The 23,929-nt window shown below is 39.6% G+C and overlaps 1 protein-coding gene across 5 annotated transcripts in view; it reads left to right on the forward strand.

The window, feature by feature from the left end:
- The window catches only part of STK32C (serine/threonine kinase 32C), a 244,998-nt gene that overhangs the window by 132,183 nt on the left and 88,886 nt on the right, over positions 1 to 23,929 (forward strand). For all 5 annotated transcript variants that reach the window (XM_050959584.1, XM_050959580.1, XM_050959582.1 and 2 more), the window contains exon 2: positions 14,513 to 14,568. In XM_050959584.1, the coding sequence (XP_050815541.1) occupies positions 14,513 to 14,568 (56 nt within the window). The remainder of the gene's footprint in view (positions 1 to 14,512; positions 14,569 to 23,929) is intronic.

Genomic DNA, 23,929 nt, shown 5'->3' on the forward strand with positions numbered 1-23,929 from the left:
GAAGTGGGACTGCATTGCTACACAGCAGCAGCTCATTGCCTCTTGGCAGCAGACAGTGCATTACGATTGGTAGCCATTGTCGTCATACTCCTGGGTGCTCTTTTAGCCAACCTCAGGCGCCTGGGCGGACATGAGAGTGACTCAGCCAGGTCATTCCCATCTTCTGCCGAGCACCCAGGAGATGACGATGGCTAGCAGTCATACTGCACCGTCTACTGCTAGCCTGAGATGTAAAAATTAGATGGAGTGGATCAAACCAAGAAATTGACCCGATTTGTTTTGTGAAATCAACTGCCTGCTAAACCCAAGATTTTGAGTTCAATCCTTGAAGGGGCCATTCTGTGTGACAGTTGTTTGTGTTTCTCCTTGATGCAAAGCCACCCTCTTTGTTGATTTTAATTCCCTGTAAGCCATGTCGTCAGTTGCCCCTCCCTCCATCAGGGCAACGACAGACAATTGTTTCACACCTTTTTTTCAGCTCAGAACCAGAAGCTGCAAAAGCAAAATGTGGTGATGGCAGCGCGGCGACGAGAGTGATGAGGACATAGACATGGGTATAGATTTCTCACAAAGTATGGGCCGGGCAATGTGCCCCGGCAATGTGCACATCATGCTGATGAGCTCTGCATGGTCACCTGTGCTGATCAGCTCGCCACGCTGTCCAAACAGGAAATGAAATTCAAAAGTTCGCAGACCTTTTCCTGTCTACCTGGCCAGTGGATCTGACTTGAGAGCTCTGTCCAGAGTGGTCACAATGGAGCACTCTGGGATAGTTCCTGGAGGCCAATACTGTCGAATTGTGTCCACACTACCCCAAATTTGACCCGGCAAGGCCGATTTCAGCGTTAATCCCCTCATCTGAGGTGAAGTAAAGAAATCGATTTAAAGAGCCCTTTAAATCGAAAAAAAAGGGCTTGGTCATGTGGACAGGTCCAGGGTTAAATCGAGGTAACGCTGCTAAATTCGACCTAAAATTGTAGTGTAGACCAGGCCTCAGAGTGAGCTGATGAGTCACAGCTGCACTGGCCCGGCTCCCTCTAAAAGGGCCAGTGCTACCCTGTGAGAGTCCCCTTGCTCTCTTTCTTCTCACTTATGCCTCTAAGCAATTGCCTCACGCCTTCTTTTTCCCTCATCTCCTAGCCTCTTGTTCTCTTTTCCTGTATAGTCTCTCTTCCTTGGCCCATTGTTCTCTTGAGCCTCAAATTTCTCCTCCCTGTGGTCAGTTGTCTCCCCACATATTTCTTTATTAACAAGAAAAGGGTCATCACTAGCTACCTTGTCTGCTTTGTACAAGGCCTCCTATCTCCTCTGCTCCCATGTCTTGCATTATGACATGGTGAGCAAATGCCATGGTCTTTTTCCTGTGGCCCTATGCAGCATGTAGTTTGAAGTAGGTGTTGTTGTGCCTAAGATCTGCTGTGGCTTTTGTTTAAGTACAGAACCTAACTCTCAGTGTGACACACAGTCACAATTAAGGAGCTTTTTATAAAGTACGAACCACATTCTGTCAGTATTGCATTTTAACAATGAAATTCTAACATAAAACATTATTATTTGCTTTACTGTAATAATTATTATTAGGAATAGTAACCTCCATGTGTAGATTGATAATAGTGTATTTAAAATAAAGCAAAATACATGCATTCAGCTGGGTTCAACAGAATACACAACACTGTAGATACAAGCCATAGAAATATAACCAAATATTACTAAAAAGCCATCCCGTCTTCACCAGAGTATGATGCCAGTCTGGAGAAAAAAGTGTCCCCAAAGCCCTTCTTTGAACTGATCATACTGTGGAGCAGATTCTTCCAAGTAATATCATAGAAAGCCCCCAAATGCCATAGTTTTAAACCAATAACCTCTTCTAGAAAGGGTTTTTTTAAGGAAAAGGAATGAAATGTCACATACTAAAAGTTCTAAGTGCTAATAGATTTAGTTCCAAAAGCAACCTGTGCTTGGGCCAAAAGCTCAGCTATATTCCTGAACTCATTGGAAATCAGGTAGGTCACCATGAAGTTGCCTCTGCAAACTTCAACCTAGGTTGTAGACCTAGACTGATGAAATTCACACTAGTAGACAGGACTAATTTCTAACCCACTATTTTTATACATTTGAAGGTGTCTTTTAAATTAATACTACTAACTATATAATCTGGACACCAAGGTTAAATGTGTTGAGCTCTATTCACTATTTGTTGGCATCTAAGTTGCTAGCTACCATTGGAACTATTTTTTTTTCTTTCCTAGGGAAGTGCTGACATGTCTCTGCTGTGAACACTACATGACCATTGTGTGGTGTGAAATCACCCACCTTCTTTGAGAGGGAGGGAACCTTTTCTTTTTTCCTTGACTGTGATCTGGGGGAGTTTGGGACACCAAACTAAGGATCTGTTCAATTTTGTGGCTTAGCACTTGTGTGGAGGAGATGGCTAAGCATTCAGGAAACTGACCAGTGGAGTGATCTATTCATCTACTGTAGTAAAAGTTGGAAAATTCTCCTAGCAAAATATAAAGACAAGTCAGGCTAATGGCTATTCAGCAAGTGGTGTCATTTCCTGAAAAAGATTTGCAGAGAAGCTGACCCAACACTCTTCTAAACAAAATTTAGCACAACATCTAAGAGCATTCAAAATCCAAAATATCCTGAATGCTGATCTTTAACCTTTATTCCGTCATTTCATTACAGCTCCCATCAAGTAGCATTGGTGAGTACTTTGCATTCTGGCTACCCCACAGAACTGGTCATGAATAAATCCTAGTTGCTTGGTTGCTGCTAGGCTATTATCACACCCTTATATCATCACAGTTAACCTGAAAAAAAGGTGTAAGACTAACTCTGACCAAAACCCTCCCACTTTCAGCTTCTTGTGTGATATGTTCTTTTTTGTGATTGTTGTGAAAGTTGCATGGCATATATAAGTTGCATTGTGTAATTTTGACATCTCGTTTAATACTTTCAAAAACTGCATCTATTCGGAGCTCAACTGAGTTGCTAATGAATAGCTAATTTGCCTCTTTGGAATGCTAACACAAATAAGCTTAATTTTTCTCACATAAATAGCACTTGCAAAGTTTGTAAAACAGAGCTTATGTGGAAAAGGTATTTGTTCTTTTCATCCAATTTAGTAGCACTCCGCTTTTCATTCACTGAAAAAACAGATGATTTTAATAGCCATGCACTACTCAGGAATTGTCATGGACCAATGCAAACATTATTCTATCTAGTACCAATAACTTCTTTTAAGATAACTTCACAGCTGTATTTTTAATACTATGTGTGATTCCTTAGTGCTTAAAGTTGTTCATATTATACCTTTAATTTCTTTTATTATCTGCCAGCATTCCCTGAATTCCTGGGCAGCTAATACTCATTCACGTTGCCAGTTAGTCAGACTACAGTGTACTTCCATTAGTCTCACTTATCTCTTCTTCTTTGTGGATGCAAATAGGCAAAACAGAACAGCATTAGATAGTGTGGACTAAAACCTAATGTGCATTTCTAATACATTTTTTTCAGTAGAAATAAAAGGAAAGTGAAAGGAAAGAAAGCAAGGGGATTCTTATACAATGCAGAGCCACCCTGTTAGACAGTTTCCAGCCTATAAGGAGAGAGGAGAACAAAAGTCCGGTAATTAGAGAGTGTAGTAGGAAGAGAGCCTGAGATACAAACTCTTGTATTCTGTATTAGAGGCCTGGTATGAGGCAGGACCTGCTTGCAGAATTTGGCAAGAACAGGGCTGATAATGCAGAAATACACATTTTTAAGAAGTGCTAAGTACAAAGTACTCACGCAAACACATTCTGATATTAAGTGGTACCAGAATGTTCCGATATTAAGGATGGTACAAAAACTTTCCCCCAGGGTAACAGGAACACACTGACCCCTCCTAAAAGATAAGGGCAGGATGACAGTACATAATAGAGATGTTTTGATTGAACTAACATGTCAAGATGATGGGTAATAACTCTCCACATCAGGGGGCAGTAACTAACTATGTCAGAGGCAGTACTAACTTATTTGTATCAAGGTATAAAATGTATCTCAGAGGGAGTATCTTTGTCCAGCTAAGGGAGGAATGGAAAGTTCCACCATTTACTGAGCTGTGCCCATTGTTATGGGCATACATCCTCATAGAGTTGTCAGGTGCTATTACCGTGCTTTGTCAACCATAAACCTAGCCTGGCACCTTCGTACATTAACAGATCTTGTGGTAATTGGGCTGTTCGCTCAAGGTCTGCTGTGCTGGCTGTCTGTGCAAAGCTGGGGCAGCATACAGGGAAAACACGTACACGCAGCCAAACATCTAACCCCAGAGCGTATGTTGTTATTTTCAGAGAGGCCTCTCCAGATGGTGCTCCCTTGCTGGCCCTGTTCTTCTCCACCTCTCTTGGGTTCTTCCAAAACCCTTCTCCTTTCAGGTCACCTCCAGTCTCCCCTCTTTCTCCACAACTTAAGGTGTTTTCTAGCTCTTCTGTTCTAGGCATACTCACTCTTCATTCCTGCCAGGTTTTTACTTGATCCTTTTGTCCTCCCAGGCTTCTCCCTTTGGAATCCTTATACTCTGCTCACTAACATACTTTCCTGATCCTTTTGTAGCCCGTCCCTTAGTCTTCCACTAGTTTTTTAGTAGGTTTTTTTTACTACTCTCTTTTGTAACATTTCTGCAGATCTTGAATGTCTCTCTCTCCTTCCACAGAAGTCCACATTTTCCTCCAGTCTCTCCACACACATCCCTTGCCAATTCTCCATTTCTCCTAACATCCCTGCTCATGCCATCCTCGTTCCTCTCCAGTCTTATCTCAGCCTTTCAGCATCCATTGTGGCTGTCGTTGTCTCTTTCCATTATCTCTGAGTTATTTCATGACTCTTCTCATCTCATTCCTATACCTCTCGTCCATAAGTTCTTCCATTAACCATCCTCCATCTGGGTTCATTCTTGGTCTTCTCTCTGTGTTCTTCCATTGGCATGGGTCAAAGCTTTGGAGAAACAGCCACCTTTTGAGACCCAGGTAGAAGCAGGTAATTGCTTCTAAGTTGTAGCTGTACATTTTCTATCAACGAATAGAAACTGTTAACATTTTGTGGCAGCACCTCTGCGTTTACTGTGGCCATATAGTAATGTTTCTGAATCAATAATTACAATGTTGGGTTCGTTATACCAATTATTTTTTACTATGTTAGCAAACAGTAATATAATATAATCCTAGGTTGAAAAGAACTATTCATTTACTTTTTTTACCAGGTACAGAATTTTCTCTGTAAAAAAGAAACTTTGATGGTGTCACGCTAAACAGTCATATTTTATATTATGAAATAATACTACCTTAATTTTTTATTGAGTGCTTTTCAGCCAGAAGAATTATCTAACTCTTTACAACCTTTCTGTATACAGGAATCAATTTGCATCCTAGTATAATGCAGAGCATTGGTGGTGTGGAACTAAGCAGCTGTTTAACATTATAATTGCATATGTCAAAAATATTGTATCTAATTGCAACTGTTGGACGAATATACTGTAAGTACTGCCGGCTGAGTGCAATTATCCAAATAGGAATTTAGCCATAATACAGTTTTGAAGCAGCACTGTCAGGTCAAATTTGGTGCAACACTTAGATTTTTTAAGATAAGTTTTTACAAAAACTAAAATCAATAGATTGTTCCCATTTCTTTAATAGAGCAGGAATGAGTCATTTTATAAACAGGGATGAACCTCACTCTGTTATTTACAGCCCAATCACTGCAGCTTTGTGCTGGCAAAGTAGACAGAACATGATGTTGACTACGGTATAGGCAGTCCCCAAAAACTAGCTTGTTTTCATTGTTCAAGCTGAGAGACATGCTTACAGTTAATAATATAAACAGTGAAATGTACATATGATCTTTAAAATTTTGCTATTTTTAATTTTCAGTAGTGTTATCTGTAATGTAGATTGGAAACTGTGATAGATTTTTTTTTCAATATGGTTTTTAATTTGACAGTGTGAAAATTGGGATGAGATATTTAGACACAAATTTCCAAATAACTCTCATCCTGGCTTCCATTTGTGTGCACGCAGCTTTATTCACGAAAACATTTGCACACATGTATTTGAGCATTGGCAGCTGTTGGTACAAAGTAAGATTTTTTTACAGTGAGATATATTTTAATTATTTTATTTGTGAGTGGAGAAAAATTTATACTTAGCATCATCTCTTATCTTTCTAGATAGCATAATTGGTTTGAGAAAGTACCAAACATTATGTTAGATCATTTAAAGTGCATTTTGAGTGCTTTGTGCATATAATGACTCATTACCTACAAAGCATATGTTAATATATGCCAAAATATTCACAAAAATGAATCCATATTTAAGATCTGAGTTTTCTTAGAATCATAGACTATCAGGGCTGGAAGAGACCTCAGGATATCATCTAGTCCAACCCCCTGCTCAAAGCAGGACCAATCCCCAACTAAATCTTCTTCTTCATTTCCTTTCACTCTTCCCAGAGCCTTCCAGATGGAATTCACTGGACATTGCATCATGAAAGATTTGTCACATTCTAATTATGTATGGGTGTGAGCTGCCAATTTCAAATCTGATCCTAGCATGAATGTTTCCAAAATTCAAGGCCTTTGGAAATGGTAGCAAGGCTCAGCCCATTGTCATAGATTGTAACTGACTGCTGGACAAGTGCATGGATGGGTTATGGTAAATGCACCAAGCTACCCTTTCTCTCTTTGTGGATCCTGCTCAAAGACCAATCACAACTGCAGTCACTGAACTGAGGGAGGAGCAGAGAAGCCATAGCTTTGTCCCCTTCCTTCACAGGGGAAGCAGGCTGCACTATTCTAACGTATGCAGCACGCTCATTTTACCAGAACACCAGGCTGCTTAGGAAGAGATTCTAGGTCTCTGAGGCACAATCCTTTAAGTAAACTCATCACTATCCTGTGATGCATGCAGTGGACAGCTGTCCTAGGTTGACCCAGACATAAAAACTACCTGTACTGTCCAGACCCAGATATGAGCTGGAACTTTTCCCAAGAGTCTGGGGTTTGTAATCAGGGTTGAAGCACATCTCTGTCTAGACACTTGAGGCCCAATCCTGTTCCCGATGAAGCCTTCAGATCAGACCCTTGTATTTTTATATGTCCATTAGTAGGACCATGGTGGCAATGCTTTATTTTTACCTTGCCACATTTTCAGCTGTTGTATTGTATAACTGCGGAATAAAACAGAGAAATAAAAATTATGGAGAAACACAGTTTTGAAATATCTGGTGTGGGGACTAAAAAGAGCGCACATTGTAACTTGAAGCATAATAATCCTGCATAAAAATTATGTGCAGAAAAAAAAGAAGAAAGAAATGGTATAAAATGAATTTTAGCTGCTGGCAAAGTGGAGCTGTAAATCCACTGTACTTGGCAATATATTGTAGTACATTTTATAAAACAATGAAATCTTAGTTAATAGAGAGCTCACTGCAGCATCTACTGTTACATCTTTGTGGGGGTGGAGGGAGAACATCAATTTTTCAGGTGGATTGCAAAGTGTGAGTTCTAATGACGTTCTACAGCAGCATAATAACTGCCGTTCTTCTGCTTTTCATGCATTCCTTGAAATTTAAAGCAAACAATCTGAACCAAACAAATCAAAATCATGGCATGTTATCCTCAGTTATGAATCATACTTAGTTATTTGATGCCAGGAAGAATCCCAAGGGAGGATATTTGTCTCTCCTGACAAAAGGGACTGTTTTCTACCCAGCAATCCCCCACCCACCATCCCCTCACTAAAAGGGAAGGGACATACTGAAAATGAACTTTCAGAAAGTCAGTAGGAATAATTAATTTAGTTGTTTCATAATAATCTGACAAGGACCTCTTGGAGCATTTCAACCAAACAAGATGGCAATTTTATTAACAATTGAATGTCATTAGATTATTTTGCTACATTCCATATTATTTATAATTTATAAAAGTTTTCAGGTTCCCTCCTCCCCCTTTAGGTTCCTTCAGTGACACCTCAAGCAAAACCATTATTGTACTTACAGACTGTGACTGTCAAAACTATGCCACGCTGAAATGAAAGTAGTGGGTGAATATGGTCCTGCAAATATGCAACAGCTGTCATCTTCCTGCTTGTTGGGAGTATGTGTCATGGAATTTTTCACTAGCATTTATACATGACTCAGGCTAGTACAAATCATCCAAAAATAATAAGATATTCGAGTGGTTAGGGAAAGACAGCTTTGTCTTGTCACTTGCAAAAAAGTGAAATCTCCAGAGCGCATATAATTGTACTAGGCAAGTTTAGGATTTCTATTTCAGAGATAATCACATGTTCTGTAGAACTGTGCTGTCATTTTTAGAAATACTATGCATTGTGCACAAAAAAGTGCATTTAAAAAAAATGTTGCAACTTGCTTTTACCTTATTAGAACCTCAGCTGCCTAGCTCTTTCTAAAAGAAGTTGTTGGAACTGAAGAAAAATAAGCAGCCACTCATATAACTTCAGTTGTACCTGAAGTAAATGGACACTGTATATTTAATTTATTAAATGCAACATTTCTTTACAGTTTAGCTCAGGGGCATATGTAGTTGATGTGCATATTTGAAGTTATATCTTGACTATGGACTAAAATGTGCTTTTAGCTCATTTATAGTCATGGATAAAAAAAAGAAAGACTTTTTATGTAACGATGCAGTTTCAGACATAAGAATTTTGCTCTTTGTAATAAATTACCATAATATTACTTCAGGAATAAAACTTCCTAGGAATTCCCCAGATCATGAAACCATGCCCTGTAGTTTAATTGCCAAGAAAACAAATTTACTGTGCTTAAAACATACTCACCTTAATCTAACCTTGTGTATTTTTCATAGACAGAGGTTCATATAATAGTTTTGTCTGTATGTAAAAAGTTTAGATCTGTTGTCAAAAACATCTCAGAAATATATGCTAGCTCTTAGAGCTGTAGTCTAGCTGTATGTTTCACCTCAAATATTTATTAAATATTACTATTTAATACTAAATCAAATCATTGGGCCCTTACTCAGGGCCAGACTGTTCCCTCTAAATCTAATGGGAAGGGAGCAGGAAGGGAGGTAACTCAGCAATATTCTCCCCTTGTGGCTCCAGATTCCTTCCTGCAAAAATTAGGGTTTGTCACACTGCAGAAGGAGCAAGGTTGTAGACTTCATATTCTGCTGCTCTCATGGATCCACAAGAGGCACAGGGCCATCTTCATAGAGGCTCTGGGCATGTCCATTGGTACTGAGCCTTCCCCAGCTGCCTGGAAGCATGGCCAGAGCTTCCTCTAGCTGAGAGACCCTGGATCCTTGCTTTCAAAAGGGGTTCTCAGCACAAAAGGGACTTAACAAGAACTTAGTGAACATTCCCATAGAATCCCAGCAGGTTGCCAGGAAGGATGATACTCCATGGACCTCCCCACCCTGACTTTCAGCGAGCCTGCTGCAGGCTCCCACAAAGAAGAGATGCTGCTATAGGGGAGACTGACTCCCTCTCTCTCTCAGTACTTCCCTGAGGCCAGGGCTAATCAGCTTCTGGCCCAGAATATGTATCCATTTTCATTTCTCAAAATCCTACTAAAATCAATGAGTATTTTTCTGAGAAAGAGCTAAGTGAGGACCTCAGGATTGGATCCTGTAACAGTATTTTGTATTTTGGTCCTAATCCAATAATCTTTTGCAGCCACTGGGCTTTGGATCAGGGCCCCAGAAAGGAAAGATGTTTATTTGGTTTAAAGAACTGGCCAGGGACTCAAGAGATCTTTCTGTGTGACCTTGGGCTCTCAGTTCCGCATTGGTAAAATGAGAATAGTAATACCTCTCCATCTCCCAGGGATGTAGTGATGATACATTTATTAATATCCAGTGATCAGTGATGACATATCTGCCGAATTGGTATCCCTGTGGGACACGATCTATAACAGCTTTGTGGATTGTGTTGGGTATATGAAATGCTGTCATGAAGGCTGGCTCAATTATAATGGCCCTGAAATATTGAATCTCCTTAATGTCAATGATAAGTGAATGCTGCATTCTTAGCTGACCTGCCCTCTGGGTCAAAAAAGGCCAGATATAGGGCAGCTTGCAGAACGCTCTAACACAGACTCCAGCAAATGCAAAATATGTGGTTTGACTGTAGAACAGAGAAACTACAGACTGTTGCTGATAATCATGACTTGAAAGGTTTCTGTGAGGTGGTCAAAGCTGTGTATGGGTCCACCCAATCTACCTTAGCACCACTAACAAATGCTGATGATGAATCTCTCATCACAGATCGTATTGCCATCCACCAATGGTGGTGTGAACATTTTAGCGAACTACTTAATCATTCATCTACTGTTTTTGAGGAGTCGCTGGATAATGTCCATAAACTGCCTACATCTACTGCACTTGCCTAACCACCAACACAAGCTGAGGTGTTGACAGCGGTTCAAGTAATGAAAAATAATAAATCCCCTTGTCCCAATGCCATTACAGCTGCGGTTTTCAAACATGGAGGAAATTGTCTCAATTGACGAGCTCTTTGAATTTTTTTTACATGAAGTTATACTGTCACAACTGAAAGATGCCAACATTGTCACTATTTATTATTGTAGCTCAAAGAGTGACTATGGTAACTACCATGGTACCTTTTTGCTCTCCATGGCTGGCAAGATTCTTGCACAGATCCTCTTGAACTGATTTGTGACCCTGTCATGGTATAATCCCCCACTCTGAACCTTAGCATCCAAGAGATGGGGTACCAGCATGAATTCCTCTAAGCTCAATTACCAGCTTAGAACCTGTAGCGCTGCCACCAACCAGGAATTCCAGTGCCTGGTACACTCTGGTCCCCCAAAAAACCTTGCCCGGGGACCCCCAAGACCCAGACCCTCTGGATTTTAACACAAGGAAAGTAAACTCTTTCCCTCACCGTTGCCTCTCCCAGGCTTCCCCTCCCTGGGTTACCCTGGAAGATCACTGTGATTCAAACTCCTTGAATCTTAAAACAGACAGGAAAATCCACCTTCCCCCCTCCTTCTCTCTTCCCCTCCCAGATTCTCCCTGAGAGAGACAGTAATCCTAACACAGAGAGAAATTAGCCTCTCTCTCCCGCTTCCCTCCTTTCTCCCCACCAATTCCCTGGTGAATCCAGACCCCGTCCCCTGGGGTCTCACACCAGAATAAGAAAACAATCAGGTTCTTAAACAAGAAAAGCTTTTAATTAAAGAAAGAAAATACAGTAAAAATTATCTTTGTAAATTTAAAATGGAATAGGTACAGGATCGTTCAGCTATAGACACTGGGAATACCCTCCCAGCCTAAGTATACAAGTACAAATTAAAATCCTTTCAGCAAATACACATTTGCAAATAAAGAAAACAACCATAAGCCTAACTCGCTTTATCTACCTAGTACTTACTATTCTGGACTTACAAGAGCCGGTATCAGAGAGATTGGAGAGAAACCTGGTTGCACGTCTGGTCCGTCTGAGCCCCAGAGTGAACAAGAACCAAAAACTAACAGCACACACACAAACTTTCCTCCCTCAAGATTTAAAAGTATCCTGTCCCCTGATTGGTCCTCTGGTCAAGTGACAGCCTGGCTCACTGACCTTGTTAATCCTTTACAGGCAAAAGAGAGATGAAGTACTTCTGTTCTATTAACTCTTACTTATCTGTTTATGACAGACCCAAATAATCAACAGTGTTCTATCTGAGTCACAGTGTGGCTTTCCTGCTCCGCAAGCATGATTTTCGTCATTCGACAATTACAGAAAAATTTATGATATGCTTTTCATCATTCGACAATTGCAGGGAAAATGGTGTGAATAGCACCAACATCTTGTTTCTCAGTCTAACTAAGGCATTTGATATGGTCAGCTGCACTCCCCTCTGGAAATTGCTGAGTAAATTTGGATGTCAGACAGATTTATTACCATCATTCAGCAATTCCTTGAAGGCATGGCTGGAAGAGCTGGTGCAAACGTATCTATTTCCAATCATGAATGAAGTGAAGCAAGGATGTGTCCTCACTGCTAGCCATTTTGGTCTTTGCTGCATTGCTAGAGGAAGCCCTTTGTGATGCTTCAGATGGTGTCCTTATACACTTCTGCACTGGTAGGCTCTTCAGTCTTTCCCATCTACATGCAAACACAAAGATGACAGGAATATTGATCCAGGAACTACTCTATGCCAATTATTGTGCCTTGATGGTGCACTCTGTATCTTGCACACTGCTTTGCTGCGGTGCCTCATAACTCTGGCCCCACCATCAGCTGAATGAAAACTGAGGTTATATACCAGCCAGCTCCTCAACAACCTTACCAAGACCTGTCAATAAGACTGGAAGGTACCATGCTCTACGCTGTCAGTTTGCCTATTTCAACAGCATGTTGAACAATGAAGCAACAATTGACCATGAATTAAGAAAGCCAGTGCCACATATGGTCGCTTCTATCACTTAATCTGGAAGCAACATGGAATCTGTATCCAGACAAAAAACAAAGTCTATGATGTCCTCATGACATTGCTCTACTGGTGAGAAACATGGACCTACTTTTAATGACACATTAAAAAGCTTGAGAGGTTCTATTTGCAACACCTACAATGATTGCTGGGCATCAAATGGCAGGACCAGGTTTCCAACACTAAAGTTCTGGTGAAAGCTGGTTTGGTCAGCATCGAGGCTCATTTGGTCTGTGCCCAGTTGAGATGGACTGGCCATGTAATACAAATGCCTGAGACCCATCTATAAAAATAAGTCTGATATTCTGAATTAAGCTCTGGCTATTGTAAGCATGGAGGTCAGATGAAATACTTCAAATACACCCCAAAAGAAAATCTGTGCAAGATGAACATTTCCTATTCAACCTTTGAGCAACTGTTGATTGATCGTATTGTGTGGCACCACACTATAAGGGTGGGTATCCACAACTTTGAGAAAAATCATGTGGAGCAGCAGGAAGCACAGCGCCAGCCACAGAAACAATGTGCAGGTCAATCAACACAACTAGGCAAATGGCTCCGTGGTCAGTGGAGTAATGTTGTTCTTCCTGAATTGGTCTATGGAGTCATGCAAAAACCCATTTGTATAAAACTGTGATGGTCAACATTACCCTCAAAACTGAGGTAACCACCATCATCATCATCATCATCGATAATGTTTGTTAATGTCATTGAGGTATTCAAAATCTGTGGTACTGGGAGATATATCATTATTTAGGTAGACAGAAGGACTACATAGCACCTTTCATTTGAGATTAATTTTTGGAGAGATTAGATCACAGCAGTAATTTAGTAATCATAATTTTATAGTTGCTATGGCTGCTGACTTAGCAACATTGCACTTAATTAAAGTATTATATTAACACTCTCACCACTCACCATTACTTTTCGTTATGTCTCTGGAATCACTAGCAGCTAAAGTACGGATGGATACAAAAATCCAGGGAATAGAAGTCAATGACCCATCCTTAACATGTTGGCTTCTTGATAGAGCAAGTAATAGTCAAACTGGCTGCAGCACTTGCATGCACAGTAATAAGCTCTTCATGTACAAGAACAGCAGCCATCTATAACTATGGATTACAAAAGCATTGTGATATTTTTAGCAGTCGGACTTGTTTGTATTGTGTCCCTGAGTCCTCCCTCCATACAGCCTTTAACACATGCATGCACTCATTCACTGTCTCCTTTTTGTAATAGGTTAAGTTTTTGTGTTTTGTGGGGTTTTTTTAACTTGTGATACACCAGTTTAATATTGGCATGTGACTTAACAAACTGTTAATTATATATTACTATATCTATAAGTGCCTATCCTCATACACTGTGGACATTATCCTGAAATCAATTGACTTTTAGTTGTTTTTTTAAATCTCTATATACATTTGCAATTTTTTTTAAATTAAGCACACTGCTAACTATGCTAGAGAGCATTTTCGGTGCAATTTGTGGGTGAAAGTCAAACAACGTCAGCTGAGAAAGAGGACTTGGTAAAGGAAAGTTCAGAGGCCAGTCAGAGTCACTATGGTCCAACACACTCTGTGATACCAACACAGAATAGTACCATACTCCACATGTAGTTTCATTGAAAAAAACTCCTCATGGAGTGAGGCATTGCTCACTATAAGAGTGTCAGAGTTGGGTCCTAGTTGTATCCTTTTATTTTTGTCGATAGAGGGTATGAGACATCCAGGAACCATGATTAAAAGGAACTTCAGGAGTTAGAAACTAGAAGATTCTGGCCATAAGCAGGGTAAGGGGGACTGAGTCCTTATAAAGCAATTAACTTTAAAGCTGATACAAAGGGCCCATCTGACTGGATTTCTTTAAATAAAAATCTTCTCTGGAATATACTGATCTTTTGGCAACAACTTGTCCAACTATCAAAACGTACTTTTTTTTTATCAGTTACTCATCTCTTTTTCTTATTTTTTCTTTTTGAGTTTTTTTTAAGAAGTTGGTAGGAAAATATCTGGAAATGAGAAACTAAAATTCTTTTGTTTTTACTTTGTAGTGAATTTTGACCACTTCCAGATACTCCGAGCAATCGGGAAGGGAAGCTTTGGCAAGGTAAGTTAGAAGTTGAATTATTCATGAGCTGAGTGCGGTGCATTATAACTAAAAACAAATTATGCACAAACTATTTATAGTAGCAAGAATAATAATCCTGAAAGTGATTTTTTTCTTGTATGATGGGTGGTAAGTAGAGGTGGGCAAATTTTTAATCAAGAAAATATTTCATTGACATTGGCACATCTGTAAATTTGCAGCATTTTTGAGATGCTAAGTTTCAAATTTCACACAATTCATTTTTAACTACTAGAATAACTGAAAATGTCATGGCAAAACCATGTATTATATTTTTTGTTTTCGAGCTGGGTTTGTTGGTTGTGATCGGTCATTATAATCTAGGTATACTTGGTCCTGCCTCAGTGCAGGAGGATGGAGTAGATGACTTCTCAAGGTACCTTCCAGCCTTACATTTCTATGATAAGTCCCGTGGTACGAGATCTGGTTTCTTAATTGGGTGAGCTGACATCATGTGATCAGGAGGGTTCTCAGAAGTCATTTGGTCTCCATTTCTCTGAAAACTAGTTCTAGGTAAGGGGGCTGTTTGTTTATTTTTTTGAGAAATAATAAATATGTGTGGGGTATGTCTAAAAATCAGAACAGCACTAATATTTAATGCTTTCTTTCTTTCCTAATTTATATATCTTTGTCATCAAGATAGATGAAAAAGATATATAAATTAATTATAAAATACATTTCTGGTGTTGCCTAAATTACATTGATATGAGTTTCGACCTCTATGCTTTTGTCTGTTATTTATGTTCTGCACAGTTTATTTTTCACCACATCTATGAAGTACACCATGTGTGTGTCCTTGCATTAAGGGCAGCCACCCTCTAACTTTGGGCTGACAGAAGCTTGTTGCAGTGCCGCTGTTTCATATTTTTTCTGCTGCCTACGTCACATTTAGTTTACTGTGTTCTAAGGGCAACTGCCCTCTGAAATCTCTGATCAGCTGAGGCATCTGCAAACAATTAAGAGAAAAAGTAGCAGTAATAGCAGTGGTTTTAACACATTGGAAAAATTGCCAAATATGGCTACCACAGCACCACTACATGACAGTTTGCAAGTGTGAAGCTTTGTGCCAAAGGTGAATTTCACAAGCTGGTGTCTTGTGGGTGAGGACAGGGAAATGGGTCCTTGAAGTTTTGCAAAATGTTAAAGTTGTTGCAAAAGCACATAACAGATGAGCAAAGAATGCTGCAACACAGTTTTCATCCACTTCACCTTCTCCTAGTAATAACCTAGGAAACAAACAGAGTACTGGCAAGGAAGCTGTTTTTTTTTCTTTTTGTTTTTATGCATCAAATACTGAGGGCCAGATTCTGACTGTCTCATTTTGTTTAGCACTTTACTCCATGAATATCTTCATTGAACTCAGTGGGACTATTTGGAATAGAATTAAGTTCTATTCATTGTGAATAAAGGGATCAGAATATGGCCCTTAAGATGAAACCTGCTGGGCAGTCAGTGTTGTTCTCCCATTATTTGTACCCACCTATTACCATGGTATCTGCGCTCTGTAATATAGGGCAAGTACTATATGTGGATAACCAGAACTATAATGCTCTACCCTCCTTGCTAAGCTTCAGTAATGTGGTTGGGTGTTAGGGAACTCTACAGAAGCGAAGCTGGGAGGAATTCTCTCCCTGAAGCCCTGTGGATCTCATTTTGCCAATATGACCATGTTTTCATACAGTTTTTTAAAACTGTACTTTAAAATAGTTAAAAACTACAGAGTGACAAGACAGAGGAAGCAATTGGGAATGAAAAAGAACAACCTTTGTCTTGATGAGACATGACATAACTTGCATAAAATTTCAGAAGTTATATCGACCCAACAAAACAAAACAACCACTATTTTAATATCTCCCAACAAAAATATTATCTTGTATTTCCTCTGTGGATACAGAGCAACAGGCCATTGACCAACACTGAGAGCTATCAAATCCATGATTCTGTAACACTAAGGACCGGATTACCTCACATGGACTCCTGCTGGATTCATTGTGAGTCTGCATGGGATGTAAGTCAGAGAGGAGGTTGTTATAAAATGAAAACAGCCATGTTTTCAGTCGTAGGTTAAAAAATAATTAATGTCTCAAGTAGAAAAGAATAAACGTGAAGAAGTAAAATGTCATGTTTCTAAGATGGTGTTACAGACATTGAAGAATGAATAAAAAACTGTAGAGGGAAGAACCTCTGCTGGCGTAAGTTGTCATAACTCCTTTGAAGTCAATGGAGCTATGTCAATTTACACCAGTTGAGGATCTGTCCCTAGATTTGTATAAACATTAAGGGAAAGTCCTCTGAAATTTTCAGTGGTTAGGCAGCTGAAGTGCTGTGTCTGCTGCTTATGACGTTGATCATACTTGACTTACTGTTACATTGTGTTTCCTGCAGTCTGCCTGTTGCATTCTCCTGTTGTATCCACCTGTTGTCGCTTGTCTTATTTTGTAAACTTTTCAGGGAAAGGACCATCTTTTTGTTACAGTGTTCAGCACAGCAGGGCTGGGATCATTAGGTGATTCTTCAATACAAATAAAGAACTAATAATAAATTAACCAAGGTTTTATGTAAAGTATGTCTTGCTCTCACATACAGTGGGAAAATTAGTGTCCAGAAAGTTAATGTTACAACCAAGGCATTTTAATCCTGTTAATTAGCTTCCATTTCTCAATCTTGAAAAAATATTACTTTATTATGGTGGTTTAAGCTTTTAGGTGATTATAACTGATATTTAATTATGGTCTTTGAGAATATATGAAGTTACTTTGCGTTAAGTAAAATAGATCTAATATTTTAAAAATCTCCCCTGTCAAACAACCTGATACACTTAATTTTCTTAATTATTTAAGGATATCTAAAGTGAAAAAAGCTGGTTATTAACTATATAAAACTATGCCAGAGAAGCTGAAGCATGAATGTTTTATTGTTGTATCTATAACCCTCCTTCACTATTTAATTACTATAGATATATCGACAATAGAATGTCCATCAAGGCAAAATTACTGAGATAAAGAGATTTATTTTTTTTAGTGTGACAGGAGAGGCCTACAATTTACTTTGGCCATAAAGGTCTGAATTTCTTGAACAACATCCTGTAATTTTAAAATGTGTTTGGGGTGCACTGCTAAATAGATAGATTTAATATTTAGATTTCACTTAGTATGTGAATTAGTAACAAGTGCAAAATTTAGCAATAATAGCCCCTCAATTTGTTACCAAAGATCAGAGATATGAAGGTGCTGAAATATTTATACATGCTTTGACCATAAAAGGTATTATAAATGTCCTCTGATGACTGTCATGTTATCTTGCGTAGAGAACTAGGCAGAACAAAATGTCTGCCTTGCAGCCTATAACATGCACAATGATTTAGATCCATAGGCTCTGGCAGTGTCTTCAGTTCTGCCCCTAAAGAGCACATCAAGTAATGTTGCTAACAGATATTTTTCCTTGTAGAGCAATTTACTGATTCTAGAGACTGTGAACAGCTTAACATCAGAACCTGCTGCTAAATGATGTATTATGTCCTTATCTTTCAAATTTAGTTTGCTTTTGTGAAAGCAGTATATATAGCCCACGATGGGCAATGGAAGTATTCCCCTGATGGAAAAGCACCAAAGGGCTGATGTAATTGGCCCTACTCTGCCCCGTCTAGTAGGCCCCAGCATAGCAGTCTTGCCAGGGCCAGGTACAGTAAGACTGCAATTCATGCTGGCCTTAATGTCCACAGAATGTGACATAGAAACATCCTGATCACATACATCCTTTTCTGTAGCCATCCTCTGCTTTATTTAAACTGGAAGCTCTTTGGGGCAGAGGCTTTCTTTTTTTGTTCTGTGTTTGTTCAGCAGTTAGCACAGAGAGGTCCTGGTCCATGACTGAGGCTCCTAAATGCTATGGTAATACAATATAATAATTATTATAACAACAACAAACTGGTAACAGGGAGAGAGTGTGGCACACAAACACCTATTACTGTATACTATTGCAGGTGCACTTCTGTACTGGGATGACTCTCTTGGAGCCAGGTTTACCGCCACATGACATTAGCAGTTTGCTGCAAGCAGCCATGCTCCACCCAATAATCTGGCTTAGTGTTGTTTACCAGATAGTGTTAATAAAACTATCTTTAAGAACTGCACAGGCAGGAATTTTCACAGCTAGGTGACACTGGATTTTCAATTTCAGGTCATGACACAAATTTTAGACATGGCTTGAATCTCAGATGTGAGGCCATGCTTCCTTAGGGAGTTTTTCAGGCTACACAGTGATGTGTGCCCTTGTATCTGAAATGAGACTTGAGCTGTTTCTCTCCATTCAGTGCTTTTTTTGTTGGCAATGTGTTCTAGGCAGGGAGCACCCAGACTTTGCCAGAAAAGGGTTGCACTGAAAACTTGTCTAGAGCCTGAGGGCTGCACCTTTAGTAATTTGCATTAAATGGAGCAGATCATTTTTGGATATGAAGGTGTGACCCATGGAGATTATGAGTTCCAACATACAACGTGACCCTCAGAGGCTAGAGGCCAAATTCTGATCTCAGCTATTCCAATGGAAACCTGTATCACTCCTCTCACTACAGTGTAATTAACTCCATAATTATACTGGTGTAACTGACATCAAAGTCTGACCCTACAAGTACCAACACACAGTGGTCTGTTTTGATCTAAGCATCTTTGCACTTTTATCAAGAGAGAGCACCATGTTGAATGGTGGCTGTGAGGTGCGTTGTAGAACTCTAGAGGTCTCACTTACCCAATAGGGCCATGCTTTGGCTAGACCAGCTCTGAGCAGCTAATAGAATGAATGCATTTTTATTGAGTTGGTTGTAAATACTCTGGGTACTGTCAAAAATGATGGAGACAGGCTGCAGTTCAGAGGCTCCAAAAGGCTATTATTCACTTCAAGAAAACTGAAGAAAAGGTTTGGGATCTTGTAGCAATGAGACAAAAATGAGTGGGTAAAATACAATTAGACATCAGTTCTCTGAGCAGCAGTGAAAAGAGGATGTACTAAATAATATATGTTGGAAATGCAGCTATAATACTCTTCACCAAGAAACCAGGTGAACCAGGAAGGAAAAGCGCTGTCTATTTAAAAAACATAATTAGGTCACAGCTCATGGTTTTTTAAAAGTGTTTTTGATAAGCCTGCATCTAGTCCTGGACATTAATTAGTGGATTTAAAATTAAAAACATGATTGTTCTGCTAATCCAAAAATAATCCAAAAGATGAAAGTAAAAGCTCCAAATATTTTGGAATGTTAGGATCCCAACATGTAATCTATTTGTGAGTCATGGAATGGGTGTTGGTTTAATTGTATGACTTCTGTTTCCAGTAGCACTGTGTAACCTTTCAATTCAACATTCCAAAATGTGGGATAGTGAAACAAAATCTGCAGGGACAGGCAGCAGTATGTGCCAGCGTTGGTTCCCACCAGCAAAGTGTGGGCCAGTCTGTTATTAGTAAAAGTTGATTTTTACTGAATAGAGAAGTTAAAGGAACTAATGAAAAATGTTAAGAAGTACTGTGTATTCAAGGTACTTAATGCAATCAAGGCAGAAAATAGGGGAGGGAAAAACACTCAGGCTACAAAATTACAGTCATTTTAAAGTGGAGGGGTGGGTCAGTGTCACAGAGAGAACAGAACCATGGGGAGGGGGCCAATCTGTTATTTCAAGGTCAGTTTCCTATCCTGTGATTTGCTGTCACCTTATATGAGAACTAACATGAATTCTTAACCCAAGTGATACATACATACAGGAGCAGCATGGGAAAAAAGGCAAAAGATTTAGTTAATTTTTGGTGGGAGGAAGAAAAGGGCTTAATTTAAAATAATTCAAGAGTTTATGGGTGATGTGAAGTGGAAAAAGACTTGGGGATACTGGGAAGCATGAATCTTCCATCTGTTTTGGGCCGGGAAGCCATCAGTGCAACATTAACCTTTTATACTGTGTATTTCTTTATTACACACATGCTTTGTCATGCACCAGGCTTGCATGACCGCATACTCGCTACACTCTTTCATGTACATTGTAACTGCCCTAGTGTGCAGGGGGATGTGAGGCGGGGGGGGGGGGGGGGGGAAATCATGTCTAGCTCTTAGGCACAGTTCACATGAGGAGACCTCACCCTCTGTTCTGAATCTAGCCCCCTCCAAAGAAACAGAGTTTGATTCTGACATGCAGTGATACTAAGCATTGTAGAAGTAATCAATCATACTTAAAATGTAATACAATGCAATAAAAATGTTACCCTCAGGCAACACCACTTTGACTTTTGTGGAGCGACTCATAGGAGCTTCCTTTTTTAGCTTTCCTTGTTGAATGGAAAAATAAGTCAAACCTAAAGTAGCATATCAGTCATCAGAGTTTTATATGTATTTTTAACAACATGCAGTGTTGTTTCATATGTCATCTTTCTTAATAATTATTTCAATATGCTGAATTGTCCAAGGTACAGAGCAAAGCTATTTTACATGAAAATATCTTTCAGAACTAATATGTATTTATGTACCTTGCAGAACTACCCACCCCTAGGTCTAATATTTAAAAAGTGATATCATTATACTTATTTTTCTTTAACTATGTCTGTATTTTATGCAATGCATGTGCTAATATGTGAATTGTGCTTCAGTTCATGTGACATCATGTGAGGCAGTGTTGTCTAGTGATAGGACCTTTAGCTGGGCATCTGATGACCGGTGGTCTATTTCCAGTTCTGTCACTAACCTGTGCAACTTTGGGCAAGTCACTTCACCCCTCAGTGCCTCTGCTTCTCCTCTCAGCCTTTGTCTCTTTCTCTGGAGACTGTGAGCTCTTCACTGCAAGGGCTGTTTGTACTGAGCGAAGCACAAGAGGGCCCAAAATGTCCCTTCTTTTGGAAAGTGGAGGACCTGATATACCTAGGTCAAATGTGTTCATTCTCGTCACCTCTGTGATATTTGTAGAGGGTGAGTTTAGTTGTACTATGGTACTATGAGTCGATCCATGATCATGCATGAAGTCATATTTACTGAAATCGGCATATTTAAATTTACAGTGTGTCTTGCCATAGATTTTTAAATAACAAAAATAGCCTAAATTACATTCTTTTAAAATATGCATAATACATTTTATGTAGCAGATGTAGACCAAATCGATTTCTTTCTCACAGACTCTCCTCTGAGCAGATTGGCATTCAGACACCACCTTCAGAGTAAGCAGATACACTCGTACCAATGAAAGGATTATTAGAATTGAATATGAGACAGTGACCCCCTGTGGGAATGGGAAACTACTAATATCTGTATTACATGTAAATACACCACTCCATGCCATAACCCTTGGCATAACCATTAGTGGAATCCAACTAAAGCAAGTTGACAATTTTACCTATCTTGGCAGCAACATCTCCAATGATGGATCTCTTGACAAAGAGATCATGAACAGGATACGGAAAGCTTCTCAGTCACAGAAAGCTTCACAGAAAAGTCCTGAAATCCCACAACATGACCCGCTCAACAAAAAACAAAACTTTACAATGCTTTTGTGCTCACATCTCTCAATGAGACCTGGACACCATACAAATGGCGTATCAAACAGCTAGAGGCCTTCCATATGCGGACTCTGTGCACCATTACTGAGATCCGCTGGCAAGACAAAATTACCAACCTGGAGGTTCTCCAAAAGTCAAATGCCACAAGCATGATGAAAGTCCAACTAAGCTGGGTTGGACACATCATTAGAATGTCTGAACATCGACTCCTCAGAAAAACTTTATACAGAGAATTGGCACAAGGACACTGGAATTAAAGCTGCCCCAGAAAGCACTACAAGGACAGCATCAAGAGTAGCACACACTTTGGTACAATAAAACTGGATGATCTTGAGAAGGCTGCATCAAATAGATCAGCCTGGAAACATACAACACTCAGAACTTTCTAAGCCTTTGAAGAGGACAGAAACAATCGACTGTTAGCTACAAAGGAGAAGTGTCAGACTACTGCTATAGCTACCAAGACGCTCGCCAAGGACTTTGTCTGCCCAATCTGCTCACAACCAGATGCATCATGCTTTGGACTTCAGGGTCACTCCAGAATCCACAAAAATAGGTAGCATGGACACCTCATCGTTGTACCGATGGACTACGCAAGAAATAGAATTGTGTATGATGCAACATGAGCTGTTATGGCAGCCACTACCCCTGCACTCATACTTTCTGTAGATTTGGTTGTGGGGGAGTAGTTGCAGATCCATGAACCATGCCATTTCCTGGCTTGCCTGTGATCCAGTACCAATTATCCATCCATGCTGCTTTGAAGAGAGGCAGTGCCAAAAGGTTCAGAGCCTCTCTGCATAGCCTCTCCAAAATGGGAAATCTAGCTACTCCCCATATTATGTCCACCTGGGAAGTGGTGAGTTTCCTAAGGGTTCAAGGCTAGATTTGTAAAGATATTTAGGTGCCTTGAGATGGCACCTGGCGGGATTTTCAGAAGCACCTAGGCACCCAAGTCTCCTTGGGAGCTAGGCATCTGGATGCTTTTGAAAAGCCCATTAGGTGCCTCTCTGCATCATCTGGCACCTGAATACTTTTAAAAATCTGGCTCTGTTTTATATTCCCTAATCCCAGACCAGTTGGGAAAACATTACTGAAGGTTAATTTATTCTTTCCTCTGCATTCCCTTTATGCAAGCTCCTTTAGACAGTCAGAACCAGCCTATGCCTCTTCCTTTATTTTAAATGGAAAAAGAGTGGCCTAGCGCTATGGGAAAATTATCTTTTTTTAATTTGAATTTACTGCTATGGAAGAAAGGAAAATGTATCAGGAGTTCCTCAACATACATTGAAGTCTCACTCTGTCAGCTGCTGGAAGCATAAGGCTAAATCACATGGAATGAGGAACAGTATTGAAATGAAATATTACAGAGAGAACAAACATATCTTTATAATAGAGGACCATTCATGGACAGTCTTCACATGGATGTGGGCACATTTCTTTCTTTCATTCCCCTTTTTTTAAAATCTCAGTGGCTATTTCTATAATTTTTAGCCTACGTTATGATACAATGGAAATTGTTGCAGTAAAAAGATTTTTGTAATGGACAGGGTCCATTGAGACGGAGTTTGAAAAAATAATCCTGCTTTTTAATGCACTAAGTTTAGCAGTTGGAGAAGTGCTATCTATGGGGAAACTGAGAGGAGTCATCCAGGATGACAAATACAAATAGATGCAATTATGTGAGAGTTGTGACAGAGAAGATAGTTACATTGCTATAAATACAGGCATGAAATTAAATTCATTAATATCTGGAGAGCAGCTTGCCCATTTCACTTAGTTTAAGTGCTGTCTTTGGGAAAAGGCATTTGACAGACAT

This window comes from Gopherus flavomarginatus, chromosome 6 (assembly GCF_025201925.1).
Source record: "Gopherus flavomarginatus isolate rGopFla2 chromosome 6, rGopFla2.mat.asm, whole genome shotgun sequence".
NCBI lineage: Eukaryota > Metazoa > Chordata > Testudines > Testudinidae > Gopherus > Gopherus flavomarginatus.